Source organism: Schistocerca nitens, chromosome 1, assembly GCF_023898315.1.
Source record: "Schistocerca nitens isolate TAMUIC-IGC-003100 chromosome 1, iqSchNite1.1, whole genome shotgun sequence".
Taxonomy (NCBI): domain Eukaryota; kingdom Metazoa; phylum Arthropoda; class Insecta; order Orthoptera; family Acrididae; genus Schistocerca; species Schistocerca nitens.
Window position 1 is genome coordinate 1,005,936,491 of NC_064614.1, and position 17,605 is coordinate 1,005,954,095.

Genomic DNA, 17,605 nt, shown 5'->3' on the forward strand with positions numbered 1-17,605 from the left:
TGTTGAAGTTCAGGCAGTGGCGCGCGGAAGTTCAAGCAGTGCACCAGATGTAATTAGTGTCAGTAATTCTCATAGAGTAGACTGGTGAGTCTTTGACTAGGGATCTATCTTTACTAAGTCCAATTTTTATATGGCTCTCTTGTTTGGATCTAGGAAACCAAATGAAGCACATGTTTGGTGACACTGTCTCTGGCAGGCTGCTTGAATTTGCGCGCACAACGCTGATTTCTCGGAAACGAAGAGACATATCAAAGTTTTTTCTAACAATTATTACTCAGCGTGATCTACCGAGCAGCACTTGTAAGCTTTTCAGGCTGTTTCTGATCACCCTGTATGAAGGCAAGACCTTGTTTAAGGTTATTATCGAAAATCTCGTAAAGTTATTGACCGACTTACTTCAAATTTCTGTACGATACTCCAGTAAGCATTCGGACTGACAAATGATATATATTTTAATACATAAATCCATCTATCTATATGAGAGATATGAGACGAAATGTTGTTGAAAGTTGTTTCTAAAAATCTCGAAAAGTTCTTGAGCAGTTTTCTTAGAATTTTTACACAAAACTCCAATAAACATAGACAGACGCCGGCTACACATTTTTTAAATATTTATGTAAAGGTAAATATGTTTACTATAGCACAGTGCGAAAATCTGAAGGAAGTAGGTCAGTAACTTAAATAACCTTAAACAATGTCTTTCCTTCATGCAGGCTGATCAGAAACAGTCTGAAAAAGAGAAAAGTTGTTTGCAAAAAGCTCGAAAATTTCTACACCGATTTATTTTAAATTTTTACACCATTCTCTAATAAATGATTGGACGAATATATGTGACATATTTTAATGTAAGTCATACATATAAATAAAGAGGAAATACTACTATAAAATCTCGAAAAGATCTTAACAAATTTACTTTAAATTTTCACACGGTACTCTGATAAACATTCGGACGGGCACCGTCTGTATATTTTTATTCTATATGATATGTAAACATGTTTAATATGTAATAGGGAAGCTTTGTTAGCAAAAATTGCAAATGTTCTAGACCGATTTACTTCAAAATTTTACACGATACACTGATAAACATGCAGACGGGCAAAGGCGATACATTTTTTAGGATACATTTTTTTAGGTAACAATGTGTAGGTTTTCTATTAAAAACTAGCTGACCCGGCGAACTCTGTTCCGCCTTAAAGCCAATAAATAATCAGATTTTGGATGTTAAGTTCAATTTTTTATTGGGAAATACAAATAAAAAAGTATTTCAATGATTCTTTAGTATTTATGTTTTTTGGTGCATAGCTTCCACTCTTCAATTAAGTACCTTGTGATACACGACATTTTTTGTTTTATTATCAGGCGCAAGAACAAACAACGCAGATGGACTTCCGACCCGTGAACATGCCACATATAATTAACCATGTGAAAAACATGGATATTCCAGATTTAAACCACAAACTTTCAAGGATTGGCCTTGTGATTTGTTAATGGTTATGGCGAATGCAAGATGGGTCGGAAATTGAAGTCAAACGGCTTATCGGTTGGGATCATCGGGATCCTCGGAATGAGAACTTCCTCACCTTCAAATTTTCCTTTGAGTATCGTCGCGTAAATAACATTGTTCATCAATTTACTTACCACCAAAGGCGTACCGTTGCACAGTTTCGGTTGGTTTATGTTTCGAAGCATGATTTCTACGGAGCCAACTTTTAGGCGTAAATTGTGTGGTGGTAAGCCAGGCACATCCAAGGAGTTTAAAAATTCAATTGAATAGTTGGTGGCTTCATTTTCATTTGTTACACAGTCAATAGATTTGAATGAATGCATTTTACCAATGATCTCATTCTGAATTATGTAGTTTTGGTCATCTACATCTCTTCTTGTGCGTCGAAAATTATCTACATGTTGATCTCTGTTGCTCGCTCGACGATTTCGCATTGCCAACCGAGCGATTTCATGGGCAGTCTCACTGTGCTCTTGTGATTGAGAAGCACGAAGTCGAGCCATACTGACGCGGTGCTCTTCACGGGCAGTTTGTTGTTCTTTTCAGTTCTTTCATTCGCATTGTTTTGTATCCTTCTTGCATTACGGCTTTGTCGAGAAATATTCGATCGTCTTGGTCGCGGCTTTGTTAATGATGATTCAAAGAAAATACAGATTATTTCTTTAAATTTTTAATTAATGGTATATACTGATACTTAACCATAGACGTTTAGCTATCATTTGCGTTTTGTTATTCCATGTCAGATGCGTTTTTGTTATACTACGTTTTATAATGATGTTTATCTGACATTTGCGTTTTGCTATTCCATGCCAGATGCGTTTTTGTTATACCACATTTTATAGCGGTCAAGTGGGATAAAAAGTATCATATGTCCGTCTCATGCTTCTAAGCTACCTCTCCACCAATTTTCAGCCAAATCGGTCGAGCCGTTCTTGAGTAATGGTGTAACTAACATGACTTTCTTTTATATGTGCGTCCACATGCTATACCGCTGGATATATTTCGTAAACCACATCAAATACTGACGAATCGTTTCCACAGACTGAACGTGAGGAGAGGGGCTAGTGTAATTGGTTAATACAAACCATACAAAAATGCACGGAAGTTTGTTTCTTAACACTAACCTACGTTTTTTAAAATGGAACCCCGTTAGTTTTGTTAGCACATCTGAACATATAAACAAATACGTAATCAGTGCCGTTTGTTGCATTGTAAAATGTTAATTACATCCGGAGATATTGTAACGTAAAGTTGACGCTTGAGTACCACTCCTCCGCTGTTCGATCGTGTGTATCTGAGAGCACCGAATTACGTAGGGATCCAAAGGGAACGGTTATGGACCTTAGGTACAGAAGAGACTGGAACAGCACATTACGTCCACGTGCTAACACCTTTTTATTGGTCTTTTTCACTGACGCACATGTACATCACCATGAGGGGTGAGGTACACGTTCGACGGGCGTTTCATAGGACGTGGAGGACGCATAAATTGGCCAGCCCGTTCTCCTGATCTTACACCTCTGGACTTCTTTCTGTGGGGTACGTTAAAGGAGAATGTGTACCGTGATGTGCCAACAACCCCAGAGGATATGAAACAACGTATTGTGGCAGCCTGCGGCGACATTACACCAGATGTACTGCGGCGTGTACGACATTCATTACGCCAGAGATTGCAATTGTGTGCAGCAAATGATTGCCACCACATTGAACATCTATTGGCCTGACATGTCGGGACACACTCTATTCCACTCCGTAATTGAAAACGGAAACCACGTGTGTACGTGTACCTCGCCCCTCGTGGTAATGTAGATGTGCGTCACTGAAAAAGATCAATAAAAGGTGTTAGCATGTGGACGTAATGTGCTGTTCCAGTCTCTGCTGTACCTAAGGTCCATAACCGTTCCTTTTGGATCCCTACGTAATTCGGTGCTCTCAGATACACACGATCGAACAGCGGAGGAGTGGTACTCAAGCGTCAACTTTAGGTTACAATATCTCCGGATGTAATTAACATTTTACAATGCAACAAACGGCACTGATTACGTATTTGTTTATATGTTCAGATGTGCTAACAAAACTAACGGGGTTCCATTTTAAAAAAAGTAGGTTTGTGTTAAAAAACATACTTCCGTGCATTTTTTTATGGTTTGTATTAACCAATTACACTAGTCCCTCTCCTCACGTTCGGTCTGTGGAATCGATTCCTCAGTATTTGATGTGGTTTACGAAATATATCCAGCGGTAATGTTAGGTGACTCACCCTGTATATGACTGCGAGAAAGAAAATACTATACTGTGCTGTGAAATGCGCGGTTTCGTGTTCTTTCTCAAGGGTTAGTTGTAACAACAGCAACAGAACTTTTAAACCAAATTGTTGCTCTTATTTACCGTACCCTGTGCACTAATGATCCCAGCCGATTTATCCATTCATTTTAAGAGTTGAAATTCGAATCAAGGTTTCGTTTGCAATAATAATAAACAAGGCTCAGTGTCAAAGTGAGGGGGGGGGGGGGGGGGGGGGGAGATGGAGAGATAGTAGGAGACAGGAAATGGACGTAGAGAGGCGAAGGAGGAGATGGACGGAGAGTGAGGAATGAGGAGATGGAGTGAGGAAGGGGAAGGAGATGACGGACAAAGGTGGGCGAAGGAGTTAGGTTGTACGGCTACATCCATTCTCCATACATATTTAAAACTTGCAAAGCATTGTCGGGTTCGCTAGTTCTTCATAATTACTCTAGCTCTGGAGCCAGGGGAAACAACCCTCATTAAGTCATCAGCATCAGTGAATGAACTCAAAATTCATATCAGTGAACGAACGCTTGAAGAATAACAGTGGTTGCATTGTGGTATTACAAGAAATGTTCATATTTAAAACGAGCAGTGAGAAGGACGGCCGGCCTACCTTGCCGTCGGCGGCGTCGTGGGCGGCGAGGGTGCCCCTGCGGGAGCCGGGCGCGCCCAGGTGGACGCGCAGCGTCACGGCGGAGCGAGTGGTGCGCTGGCCGGCCTGCAGGAAGGCCTCGTGGCGGGAGGCGGCGCGGTACACGAGCGCGTACAGCGCCAGGATGACGAGCGCGGGCAGGTAGAAGGAGCCGGCCGCCGAGAAGATGACGTAGCCCAGCTGCTTGTTGACGTGGCACTCGCCGCTGCCGCTGCCGCTGCCGCCGGCGGAGGCGTCGCCCTCGCGCCAGCCCAAGGGTTGCGCCACGCTGATAGCCAGCGCCAGCAGCCACGTGGTGGCGATCAGCGCGCGCACGCGCCGCCGCGTCAGGATGCGGCCGTACGACAGCGGCCGCGACACGCCCACGTACCGGTCCACCTGCGGGCACGGCGCACGGCGCACGGTGCACACCTCTCTCATGACGTAGCGTTTCCTGACCGCTCCCGTGTGCTCGTGCAGTTCGCTGCTGTGGATGTCAGAACCGATTTCGGTGGCAGAGGATGGTGGATTTTATCTACATGGAGGTAATGGACCCAACCTTTCCCTAATTTCCTTAACTGGGTTATCTGTATGTCCATCTTTTCACAGATGGTTGCAGGACTCGGCTGTTAGATACAGGATGTCAAATTAAACACCTTCCAGCAGTCTAGTTTCCAAACTTGTTTTACACTCCTGGAAATGGAAAAAAGAACACATTGACACCGGTGTGTCAGACCCACCATACTTGCTCCGGACACTGCGAGAGGGCTGTACAAGCAATGATCACACGCACGGCACAGCGGACACACCAGGAACCGCGGTGTTGGCCGTCGAATGGCGCTAGCTGCGCAGCATTTGTGCACCGCCGCCGTCAGTGTCAGCCAGTTTGCCGTGGCATACGGAGCTCCATCGCAGTCTTTAACACTGATAGCATGCCGCGACAGCGTGGACGTGAACCGTATGTGCAGTTGACGGACTTTGAGCGAGGGCGTATAGTGGGCATGCGGGAGGCCGGGTGGACGTACCGCCGAATTGCTCAACACGTGGGGCGTGAGATCTCCACAGTACATCGATGTTGTCGCCAGTGGTCGGCGGAAGGTGCACGTGCCCGTCGACCTGGGACCGGACCGCAGCGACGCACGGATGCACGCCAAGACCGTAGGATCCTACGCAGTGCCGTAGGGGACCGCACCGCCACTTCCCAGCAAATTAGGGACACTGTTGCTCCTGGGGTATCGGCGAGGACCATTCGCAACCGTCTCCATGAAGCTGGGCTACGGTCCCGCACACCGTTAGGCCGTCTTCCGCTCACGCCCCAACACCGTGCAGCCCGCCTCCAGTGGTGTCGCGATAGGCGTGAATGGAGGGACGAATGGAGACGTGTCGTCTTCAGCGATGAAAGTCGCTTCTGCCTTGGTGCCAATGATGGTCGTATGCGTGTTTGGCGCCGTGCAGGTGAGCGCCACAATCAGGACTGCATACGACCGAGGCACACAGGGCCAACACCCGGCATCATGGTGTGGGGAGCGATCTCCTACACTGGCCGTACACCACTGGTGATCGTCGAGGGGACACTGAATAGTGCACCGTACATCCAAACCGTCATCGAACCCATCGTTCTACCATTCCTAGACCGGCAAGGGAACTTTCTGTTCCAACAGGACAATGCACGTCCGCATGTATCCCGTGCCACCCAACGTGCTCTAGAAGGTGTAAGTCAACTACCCTGGCCAGCAAGATCTCCGGATCTGTCCCCCATTGAGCATGTTTGGGACTGGATGAAGCGTCGTCTCACGCGGTCTGCACGTCCAGCACGAACGCTGGTCCAACTGAGGCGCCAGGTGGAAATGGCATGGCAAGCCGTTCCACAGGACTACATCCAGCATCTCTACGATCGTCTCCATGGGAGAATAGCAGCCTGCATCGCTGCGAAAGGTGGATATACACTGTACTAGTGCCGACATTGTGCATGCTCTGTTGCCTGTGTCTATGTGCCTGTGGTTCTGTCAGTGTGATCATGTGATGTATCTGACCCCAGGAATGTGTCAATAAAGTTTCCCCTTCCTGGGACAATGAATTCACGGTGTTCTTATTTCAATTTCCAGGAGTGTATTTGGGTACCAGTCACGTCGTTCTACTACGCCATCTTTAAAAGAAATGGTATCTCTATAGTAAAAATCTACTAATACAAGTATTGCTGGCCCCTGTTTTGATCAGAACCGAGGTAGAATCATCCTACAGGTTGGTCAGGGACATGAAGATGGCGTAGTAAAGCGCTGGAACTGGTAGCCAAATAAAACAAGTTTGGAAACTAGACGGCTGAAAGGTGTTTAATTTGACGAGCTGCAACTGTGTTATTGTCTTAGCTTACTAAGCTGTCATCAGGGAGAGTGAATGTCCCCTCATTCATGGGTTGACTGGTCTGCTGACCCATTCATTTGTATACGGGCGTTGAGCTCACAACGCGATTCACAGTTCGGGTGTTTCAGTTCCACCAGCGAGCCTCTACATCTTATGGTCCAAATACATAGGCGGACTGATCCGCCGACCCACTTCCCAAGCAGGTCAGGTCAGCCCCGACCTGCTCGCCTGTGTGTGATGGGCTCATGATCTGTGGTCCAGGTCTGTCGGCTCCACTGGTGAGCCTTTATGTATTGCGCTGACTGTTACAAGCCAGTCAACACTTCATCAATACAGCCAGATAGAATTTTCCCAGCAGTCGCCGATGTCCACATAACGCCAGACAAGTCGCGACTGCGGTCGTTCAGTGGGTCAGTGGATCAGTCATGGTGTGAATGGATGCTTTTATACTGACTGCTACCTGCCAGCCTACACTCCGTCAGTACAGCCAGCTAGGGTGCAGCACAATCATAGTGATTGTGGCTATGGTTATCCAGTGGGTCTCCCGACCGGTCAGCAATTGAATCGCTGCCGTAGGTGTCCCATGATGGCTGGCTTTTTCCAACACCTCATGGAAGTAAACTGAAAGTAAGCATCACCTTCTAGAGAAAGTCCAGTAATCAGGGCCAAAAATGCCAATGAAATTATATACCTAAGGGTGATTAGCTCAAAGAGCCAAATAATTTCTTGGAATTATCTGCCTACAGTCGGCGCGGGATTGAACCAGCAACTCGTTATCTATGTAGAGCGGAGTCGCTGTTTTGACGTGTTCAGCTGAAGTCAGGAGTTAGTGATCCTCTGTGATCAACGAAGCTACTTTTCAAAAATACATGAAAGTGAGTTCCTGCGTGCAGCCGTGCAATTCTGTTAAGTCCTTCTCCGATTTTCTAGGCGATTCTTGGCTTAATGTGAACGAAGAGGTATCTTGTTTCAGAGCCAGGAACCATTAATTATCTGGATGTAAGGTTCTCTGAACAAAGACAATGCGGAAAGTTTTAACTAACGCAAATGAATTTTATTTTTTCATGAGGAAATTTGAAGGGCGTGTTTTTGATGGTGTTCTAACCTTTTGAATTTGAATTGTATTCCTACTAAGGTTTTTTCAATGTTATCGTCGAGACGTTTAGCGCCAAAAGAACGTGGTATATGGGCTGTTAGCTATGCACTACCTGATGAAAACTACCTATGCACCTATTAGAAGAAATTAATGTGAGCTGTGCACTCTTCGCTTTGTAACGGCTCAAACTTTGCTAGAGTTACTTCCAGTAATGTGTCTCATTGTCTGAAGAAGTGAACCAGACAAAAGTGGTGTAGGACCCTAGGGTCAGGTGCGTAGTCGACGTTCTAAGTCAACCCAAAGACGCTGAGCTACCTTCAGATCGGGACTCTGGGTAGGCATCTCCATTCGAGGAATGTGCTTTAGGTGCACAGTCATTCTTATAGAAGCAGTCATCACATATGAACTGTTCCTCTACTGTACACAGTACACAGTGCTGTAAAATCTGTTCATATCCTTGCGCTCGTAGCGTTTTCTTAAGTGCGGCAAGAGAACCACATCCTAACCACAAAACACACCCCATATCGTTACACAATTTCCCCCATACTTCACTATTGTCACTAAACATTATGGCACGTATCGTTCTCCAGGCAGACGCCACAGTGAAAGCCTTCCTTCGGATTCTCACAATGTACAGCGTGATTCATCACACCAAATTTCTCGTTTTCAGTAAACCTCTGTCCAGAGACGTCAGTCTTTACAACAACTACTTATGAGTAGCTGCTCAACGATTGTACCCTACCGTTTTCAGCTCCAGACACATTCATGTGCTGTCTGGACTGTTGGTAGACCTCCGGAACTTACGACTGATTACTTCCACTGATTTCCTGCGACTTTTAACAGCCACCCGCAGCGTGGTGACGATCCTTGTCCGTAAGTACTCGAGGTCGACCTGTCGTTGATTTAGCTCCAGTTGTTCTTTCCTGTTTGGCACCACAATCGCGCTACCAGCAGTCGATTTAGCCATCTGTAGAAGGGCTGAAATGGAAATGTTTCTTAGGTGTCATCCAATGATAAGCCCACGTTCGATATCACCATCCTGTCTGCGCAACCCAGTCTAATTTTACTGCTTCTCCGCTAAGAGCACAACAGCCCCTGCACATCTCTTTATATTAGCAGCTCTAACACTTGTGGCCTTTAATGGTCAATCAGTTCGAGCAGAACAAAGTGATGTACCGACACTTTTGATGAGATAGTGTATTCCACTCCACTGGTAAAATCCTACAATGTTTCTGAAAGTAGTTTGGTTCTAATGGAGCATTAATTATTGATTCTGGAATAGTGAGAAGTTTACTACTGCCCGGGGGTCAAAGAGAGACTGTTGACCCATACTTAGACTGATTAGATAGTGCGCTAGTGCAGAAAATTTATCCAGATCCGCCAATATAAGATTAAATATGCTTATCAGTAGTTCGCGTAATTATTTTCGCCCGCCACACCCTGCCGAGAGTGCATGGATTTTGGCCGTCATCGCGACCTTGACTTGGGGCGACGCGACAAAGGCTTCTAGGACGGACAAAATGAACCTTCTACTCGTAATATTAATAACTACATAAAATTTTTCAGGCAAATATCGAAACAAAATTAGATATTTGACAAAATTTTGGGACCGTTCTTATCGACGTGTAGTGGATAGCGTTTCGATATGTGGAGAAACACGAGCAACGAGTAGACGAAAATTGTTCTTGCGTTTCTTTTTGGGTCAATAGCTTATTCGATAATCAGCGACAAATGGTTCTCGTTTACAGGAATGACCTTCGGATGCCGCCTGTGTTGGAACAGATAATCGCGCACCATTGACGGAAGGGGCACACGCTAAGTTCCCACACAAAGAAAAGTATGCCACACTCCCTCGAACTCATTCGTCAGTTCCCGCTGCTTGGGCAGAACCAGAGGAAGTACAGAGGTTCCATCGCTACCATCAGTTTTGTGTTGATTCCCGAGTGAAAACTTTCAGCATGTTCTAATCAATGTGGTTAGTTCAGACAATGCGGCTCTGATGAAACTCTTAAAATGAAATCATTTTATGTATGAATTAATTCGTTTAATGTTCTTCCGACTTGTCATTTATGTTCGTCATAAAAGTAACTTTAATCGATGCATATAATAATTTATGTAAAAGATAGTGCGTAACTTCAGTTTCATTCAAGGTTATCTATGCATCATTTGAGATTCTATACAGATCAAAATATCGCTCTGTATGTTAACAAGCAACGTGAATATATTCACCGCTTGGTTTCGGAACTCTTACAGTAGCAACATTTGTAAATAAAATTACTGGCTTCAGGTCTACCTGTTATGCAATCAACTGTTTTTTTATATAAACCCAAGAATATTTCAGCGTCTTTGTGGCATCCTCAGTGGTTACTTTTATTCTGTTCTTAATTTTTTCTGTACTTCTATATAGGACCCTCTACATTGTCAGGATGGTGTTTTGGACCCATAGAGCATCTTTCAGTGCTAATAAAACATGATTATCAAGTTAATATTGTAGCAGAAGAAGCTGAGTAGTACCGTCACTGTGGTGTAGCGATTACGAAACTAGACTGTTGCATGGAGGGTCATGAATTCAAAACTCACCTGAATTGTAAAATATTAATTTCAATATTCGGTTCGAGGAAATTCTAGAAGTAGCCAAGAATATCAGGAATCATTGTAATGGAATGTTCTTTAACTGTGTATATACGGTATGTGTTCTGGCTGGAGGCAGTTCGTTCCGCGCTCTTGTATGTGCAAGTGCTGAATAAACCTTCGTTAAGTGAAGTTAGCGTTCGTCATTCATCTAATTACACCTTTTCCTACGTGACATTATTCTGGTGGAGACGCTGGGTAGTGGAACTTGTGATAGCATATATTGTATTATCGACGACACAGTGGCTCCCATCAGGCCACCACCACGTGGCGAGAAACCCGAGATCGAGCCATATTCAACAGATCGCAATCTATCGGAGGCAGAAGAAGAAGAGGACGTTACGATGATAACAACTGCGTGCCACTACATGCGACATCCTTCCGGGTTCTCTGGTGATGATGGCCAAGATCCAAACAACTGGCTGAAGGTATATGAGCGTATAGCCAAATTTAACAAAAGGGATGACACCGTGTGTTTGGCTATCGTATTTTTCCACATGGAGGGCACTGCCAAGCAATGGTATGACAACAACGAGGAGAAGTTCACAAGCTGGGAAGTATTCCAGGCAGAAATGCGCAAGTATTTCGGCGACACATAACGGCATAAGTGCAAGGCTGAAGATAAATTAAAGTGCAGGGCACAGCGCCCAGGAGAAACTACAGCATCCTACATTCGAGACGTCTTGGAGCTGTGTAAAAAAGTGGATCCTAGAATGAAGGAGGAAGATAAGGTTGCACATCTCATGAAGGGTGTTGATGAGGACATGTATCAAGGCCTACTCCTGAAGGAGGTCTCGACAGCAGACGACTTCATAAAATGGTGCCAGTATATCGAGACAATGCATCAAAAAAGAGTTACACGCAAGAAGATTGAACGGCTTCCAAATGTCTTATCGATGTCTGTGATGGAGGAAGAAACTGATTTCACAAGTGTTCTTCGTCAGATGGTGAGAGAGGAAGTTCAGAAGGCACTTGGCTTGCAAGTCGAGCAAAAACACCTAGACACTTCAAGATGTCATAAGGGAGGAAGTGGAACAGGCATTGAACCCAATCTCTCGTCCTTTATTTCCCTTTAAAACGGTGAAAAAGTCGAGACCCAGGCGAAGTTACGTTCCTACAATGCCGCATGAGGAACCTGTCTGGAGGACTCAGGATAACAAACCAGTATGTTTCCACTGCTCGCAACCGGGACATGTGGTGCGCTATTGTCGAGAAAGGCGCGGATATTTGATGACGCCCGCGCCAGAAGACAGCAGACCGACCTTAGCCGACGCCAACTCCGGGACGACGAAGATGAACAAGATGATGTGGCTGCAGGACAACGTAGGTCACCATCGCCGTAAGCTAGCGGTTGGAGAGGACACTCCGCAACACGCCAATCGAGGTCTCCATTGCCGTTTAGAAGCTCCACCTTCACAATTCTGTATCATTCCAATCTCGTATAGCGCGCGGAAAGAACGAACACCTATATCTTTCCATATGAGCTCTGATTCCCCTTATTTTATCATGATCATAGTTTCGCCCTATGTAGGTCGATTCAATAAAATATATAAATCGTTTTGCAATTTTTTTTAATCTTATGATTATTTCATTAGACGATAAACGACAGCGTCATCTGCATACAAACTAATACGGCTGCTCAGATTGTTTCCCAGATCGTTTGTATCGATAAGAAACAGCAAAGGGCCTATCCTGCGGAACGCCAGAAATCACTTCTGTTTTACTCAATGACTTTCCGTCAATTACAGCGAACTGTAACCTCTCTAACAGAAATCACGAATCCAGTCACATAACTGAGACGTTAGTCCATAAGCACGCAATTTCATTACAAGCCGCTTGTGTGGAATAGTGTCAAAAGCCTTCCGGAAATACAGAAATACGGAATGAATCTGACATACCTTGTCAATAGCGCTCAACACTTCATGCGAGTAAAGGGCTAGTTGTGCTTCACAAGAACGATGTTTTCTAAATCCATGTTGACTGTGAGTCAATAGACCATTTTCTTTGACGTTATTCATAGCGTTCGAACACAATATATGTTCCATAATCCTGCTTTATATCGACGTTAATGATATTGGCCTGTAATTTAGTGGATTACTCTTACTACCTTTCTTGAACACAAGTGTGACCTATGCAACTTCCAGTCTTTGGGTACGGCTCTTTTGTAGAGCGAACGGTTGCTTATGATTGTTAAGTATGAAGCTATTAAATAAGCATACTCTGAAAGGAGCCTAACTGGTATACGGTCTGGACCCGGAGACTTGCTTTTATTAAGTGATTTAAGTTGCTTCACAACTCCGAGGATATATACTTCTACGCTACTCATTTTGGCAGCTGTTGTTGATTCAAATTCTGGATTATTTCAAATGGTTCAAATGGCTCTAAGCACTATGGGACTTAACATCTGAGGCCATCAGTCCATTAGACTTAGAACTACTTGAACCTAACTAACCAAACGACATCACTCACATCTATGCCCGAGGCAGGGTTCGAACCTGCGACCGTAGCAGCAGCGCGGTTCCAAACTCAAGGGCCTAGAACCTCTCGGCCACAGCGGCCGGCCTGGATTATTCACTTCGTCTTCTTTTGTGAAGGCATTTAGGACGGCCGTGCTTAGTAACTCTGCTTTGGCAGCACTGTCTTTGATAGTATCGCCATTGCCATCGCGCAGAGGAGCCATTGATTTTGTCTTGCCGTTAGCATACTTCATATACGACCAGAATCTCTTTGGAATTTCTACCAGGTTTCGCTGTGGAAACTATTATAAGCATCACGCATTGAATTCCGCGCCAAATTACACGCTTATGTAAGAGCTCGCCAATCGTGGGATTTTTTGCGTCTGTTTGTTTCGTTCTTTCTGCAATAGTATTGTGACCAATTTTCTGTACCAAGGAGAATCAGCTCCGTCGTCTTTTAATTTATTTAGAATAAATTTCTCAAGTGCTGTCGGTGCTATTTCTTTGAATTCAAGTCACATCTGGTCCACACTTGTATTGTTAGAAGGAGTGGAGATTGTCTCTCAGGAAGGCATCAAGTGAATTTTTATCTGCTTTTTTGAATAAGTATTTTTTTTTAGGATTTGGGGGTTGCAATATTCAATCTCGTTGCGACAACCCTGTGTTCACTAATCACTGAATCTGTTTTGATGCTCGTTATTAACTCAGGATTATTTGTTACCAAGAGGTCAAGCGTGTTTTCACAACCGTTTACTATTCGCATGGGCTCATGAACTAATTGCTCGACATAATTTTCAGAGAATGCGTTTAGCACTATTTCGGATGATGTTTTATGCGTACCTCCGGAATTAAACATGTACAGGGTTATTACAAATGATTGAAGCGATTTCACAGCTCTACAATAACTTTATTATTTGAGATATTTTCACAATGCTTTGCACACACATACAAAAACTCAAAAAGTTTTTTTAGGCATTCACAAATGTTCGATATGTGCCCTTTAGTGATTCGGCAGACATCAAGCCGATAATCAAGTTCCTCCCACACTCGGCGCAGCATGTCCCCATCAATGAGTTCGAAAGCATCGTTGATGGGAGCTCGCAGTTCTGGCACGTTTCTTGGTAGAGGAGGTTTAAACACTGAATCTTTCACATAACCCCACAGAAAGAAATCGCATGGGGTTAAGTCGGGAGAGCGTGGAGGCCATGACATGAATTGCTGATCATGATCTCCACCACGACCGATCCATCGGTTTTCCAATCTCCTGTTTAAGAAATGCCGAATATCATGATGGAAGTGCGGTGGAGCACCATCCTGTTGAAAGATGAAGTCGGCGCTGTCGGTCTCCATTTGTGGTATGAGCCAATTTTCCAGCATGTCCAGATCCACGTGTCCTGTAACGTTTTTTTCGCAGAAGAAAAAGGGGCCGTAAACTTTAAACCGTGAGATTGCACAAAACTCGTTAACTTTTGGTGAATTGTGAATTTGCTGCACGAATGCGTGAGGATTCTCTACCGCCCAGATTCGCACATTGTGTCTGTTCACTTCACCATTAAGAAAAAATGTTGCTTCATCACTGAAAACAAGTTTCGCACTGAACGCATCCTCTTCCATGAGCTGTTGCAACCGCGCCGAAAATTCAAAGCGTTTGACTTTGTCATCGGCTGTCAGGGCTTGTAGCAATTGTAAACGGTAAGGCTTCTGCTTTAGCCTTTTCCGTAAGATTTTCCAAACCGTCGGCTGTGGTACGTTTAGCTCCCCGCTTGCTTTATTCGTCGACTTCCGCGGGCTACGCGTGAAACTTGCCCGCACGCGTTCAACCATTTCTTCGCTCACTGCAGGCCGACCCGTTGATTTCCCTTACAGAGGCATCCAGAAGCTTTAAACTGCGCATACCATCGCCGAATGGAGTTAGCAGTTGGTGGATCTTTGTTGAACTTCGTCCTGAAGTGTCGTTGCACTGTTATGACTGAATGATGTGAGTGCATTTCAAGCACGACATACGCTTTCTCGGCTCCTGTCGCCATTTTGTCTCACTGCGCTCTCGAACGCTCTGGCGGCAGAAACCTGAAGTGCGGCTTCAGCCGAACAAAACTTTATGAGTTTTTCTACGTATCTGTAGTGTGTCGTGACCATATGTCAATGAATGGAGCTACAGTGAATTTATGAAATCGCTTCAATCATTTGTAATAGCCCTGTATTTTCGCCAACATATCGAAGATAATTTAAGTCCACCAACTATAATCATATGAGTGGGGTACGTGTTTGAAATCAAACTCAAGTTTTCTTTGAACTTTTCAGCAATCATCTGAATTGGGAGGTCGGTAAAAGGATCCAATTATTATTTTATCCCGGTCACCAACAATGTCCTCTGCCCATACTAACACACATGAATTATATACTTCTTTTTCGCGACAAGATAAGCCACTTCTAACAGCAACAAACACACCACCGCCAACCGCTTTTAGCCTATCCTTTCGGAACACCGTTAGGTTCTTCGCAAAAATTTCGGCTGAGGTTATCTCCGGTTTTAGCCAGCTTCCAGTGCCTCTAACGATTTGAGCATCAGTACTTCCTATTAACGCTTGCAGCTTTGGTACTTTCCCAACAGAGCTACAACTATTTACATCTGTTGTACCGATGGTTCATGTATCTACGTTCTTACTGTGTTCGGCCTGTACCCTTTGTCACTGAAGCCCTTTTTGTGTTTTCCCGAGACCCTCTAACCTGCCCATGCTACAAGCCCCTGCTACCCGTGTACCCGCCTCCTACGTATAGTGGACTCCGACGTATTCAGTGGAACGCTAAACCCAACTACCATTTGCCCCAAGTCGAGGAATCTGCAGCCTATACGGTCGCAAAACCGTCTGAACCTCTGATTCAGACTCTCCACTCAGCTCTGTACGAGAGTTCCGAAGTCGGTCCTTTCGACTATGCTGCAAATGCTCAGCTCTGCTTTCATCTCGCAAGCAAGACTGGCAGCCTTTACCACGTCTGCTAGCCGCTCGAAACCAGAGAGAATCTCTTCCAATCCAAAGTGATACACATTATTGGTACCAACGTGAGCCACCACCTGCAGTTGAGTGCACCCTTTGGTCTTCATGGCATCCGTGGCCGGCCGGTGTGGCCGAGCGGTTCTAGGCGCTACAGTCTGGAACCGCGCGACCGCTACGGTCGTAGGTTCGAATCCTGTCTCGGGTATGGATGTGTGTGATGTCCTTAGATTAGTTAGGTTTAAGTAGTTCTAAGTTCTAGGGGACTGATGACCTCAGCACTTAAGTCCCATAGTGCTCAGAGCCATTTGAAATTCATGGCATCCGCTAGGACCCGTTCCACGTCTGGAATGACTCCACCCGATATGCGCACGGATTGCACATTGGCTTTCTTCCCATTTTTGGTGGCCATGTCCCTAAGGGGCCTCATAACGCGTCCAACGTTGGAGCTCCAACTATCATTAATCCCACCCTCTATGATTGTCCTCATCTTGCAGGCTCAGAGGTTTCCTCTGAAACAGGAAAGACGAAGGCATCTGGCTCAGCAATAGCGTCATCCACAGACAGCACCTGGAACCTGTTTGTCAGACTAACAGGGGAAGCCGTACATGCAGTCGTCTGGGAAGTGTTTCGCCGCCTGCTACGCCCCAGGACGACCTTCCACTCGACCACAGTGAGAGGTCAACCTCAGTGCGAGCACTAACTGGGCTGGCCACTGGTTCTGGACATCTGTTGGAAGCCCACAAGCGGCCCACAACGGTGTTGCACATCCACTGCAGCCTCAAGCTGTGTAACCAAAGCCATCGCAGTCTGGAGCTGAGTGCGAAGTGTCACCGTCTCGGCTCGCATCCACACACAGCAATTCAGTCCCTACGCATATTAAAGACCGTGGAAAACTAAACCACCCAGATAAACGGACTATCAGCACATGTTGCAGATCTCTACTGTAGACACTGACGAAAATACAGGAACTGTGTCTAATAAATTTGGCCACGCGGAGTACTCGCGCGGTATGAGGCGCCATGTCACGAATCGCGTGGCCCCTCCTGCCGAAGGTTCGAGTCCTCCTCGGGCACGAGTGTGTGTGTTGTCCTTAGCGTAATATAGTTTAATTAGTGTTTAAGTCTAGGGACCGATGACCTCTGTAGTTTGGTCCCTTAGGAATTCACACACATTTAAACATTTTTAATAAATTAGATTAATACGTAGAGATTCAAAAACCTAACTATCTAAGCACTCAGATGGAACTAAATAATTCACCCCTAATTAGGAACTTGTAATACGTCACAAAATCAGTTTACTTTCCAATGCAAACGAAAATGCGAGAACTGTGTCTGTCAGATATCAAATTAACGCGCAGAAACTCAAGAAACTAAATTATTAAAGCACACAGATTTGCTCCTGGTTAGGAACTCGTAGAAGTCACAAAATCGGCTACTTCACTGTCGCTGCGTCTGTCTAGGTCGGCTGTTGCTGCCTGACTCCTGCTGGTAATCACAATGTACTAACCATTACAATTTACGAAACTCTTGCAATTTGTGAGACGTCATCTTAAAAGTGCAAACTGGTGTCTATTATGTGCAAGAGTGAAAGAAAAACGTGTTCGATCGACTGTTATTCATTAGGTAACTACAAAACATACGT

The 17,605-nt window shown here is 45.0% G+C and overlaps 1 protein-coding gene across 1 annotated transcript in view; it reads right to left on the reverse strand.

Moving 5' to 3' along the window:
- Positions 1-705: 705 nt before the first annotated feature.
- LOC126219449 (alpha-1A adrenergic receptor-like) overlaps positions 706-17,605 on the reverse strand; it is a 41,503-nt gene continuing 24,603 nt past the window's right edge. The window contains exons 3-4 of the mRNA XM_049942145.1: positions 4,407-4,823; positions 706-729 (exon numbers count right to left, since the gene is read on the reverse strand). Of these exons, the coding sequence (XP_049798102.1) occupies positions 706-729; positions 4,407-4,823 (441 nt within the window). The remainder of the gene's footprint in view (positions 730-4,406; positions 4,824-17,605) is intronic.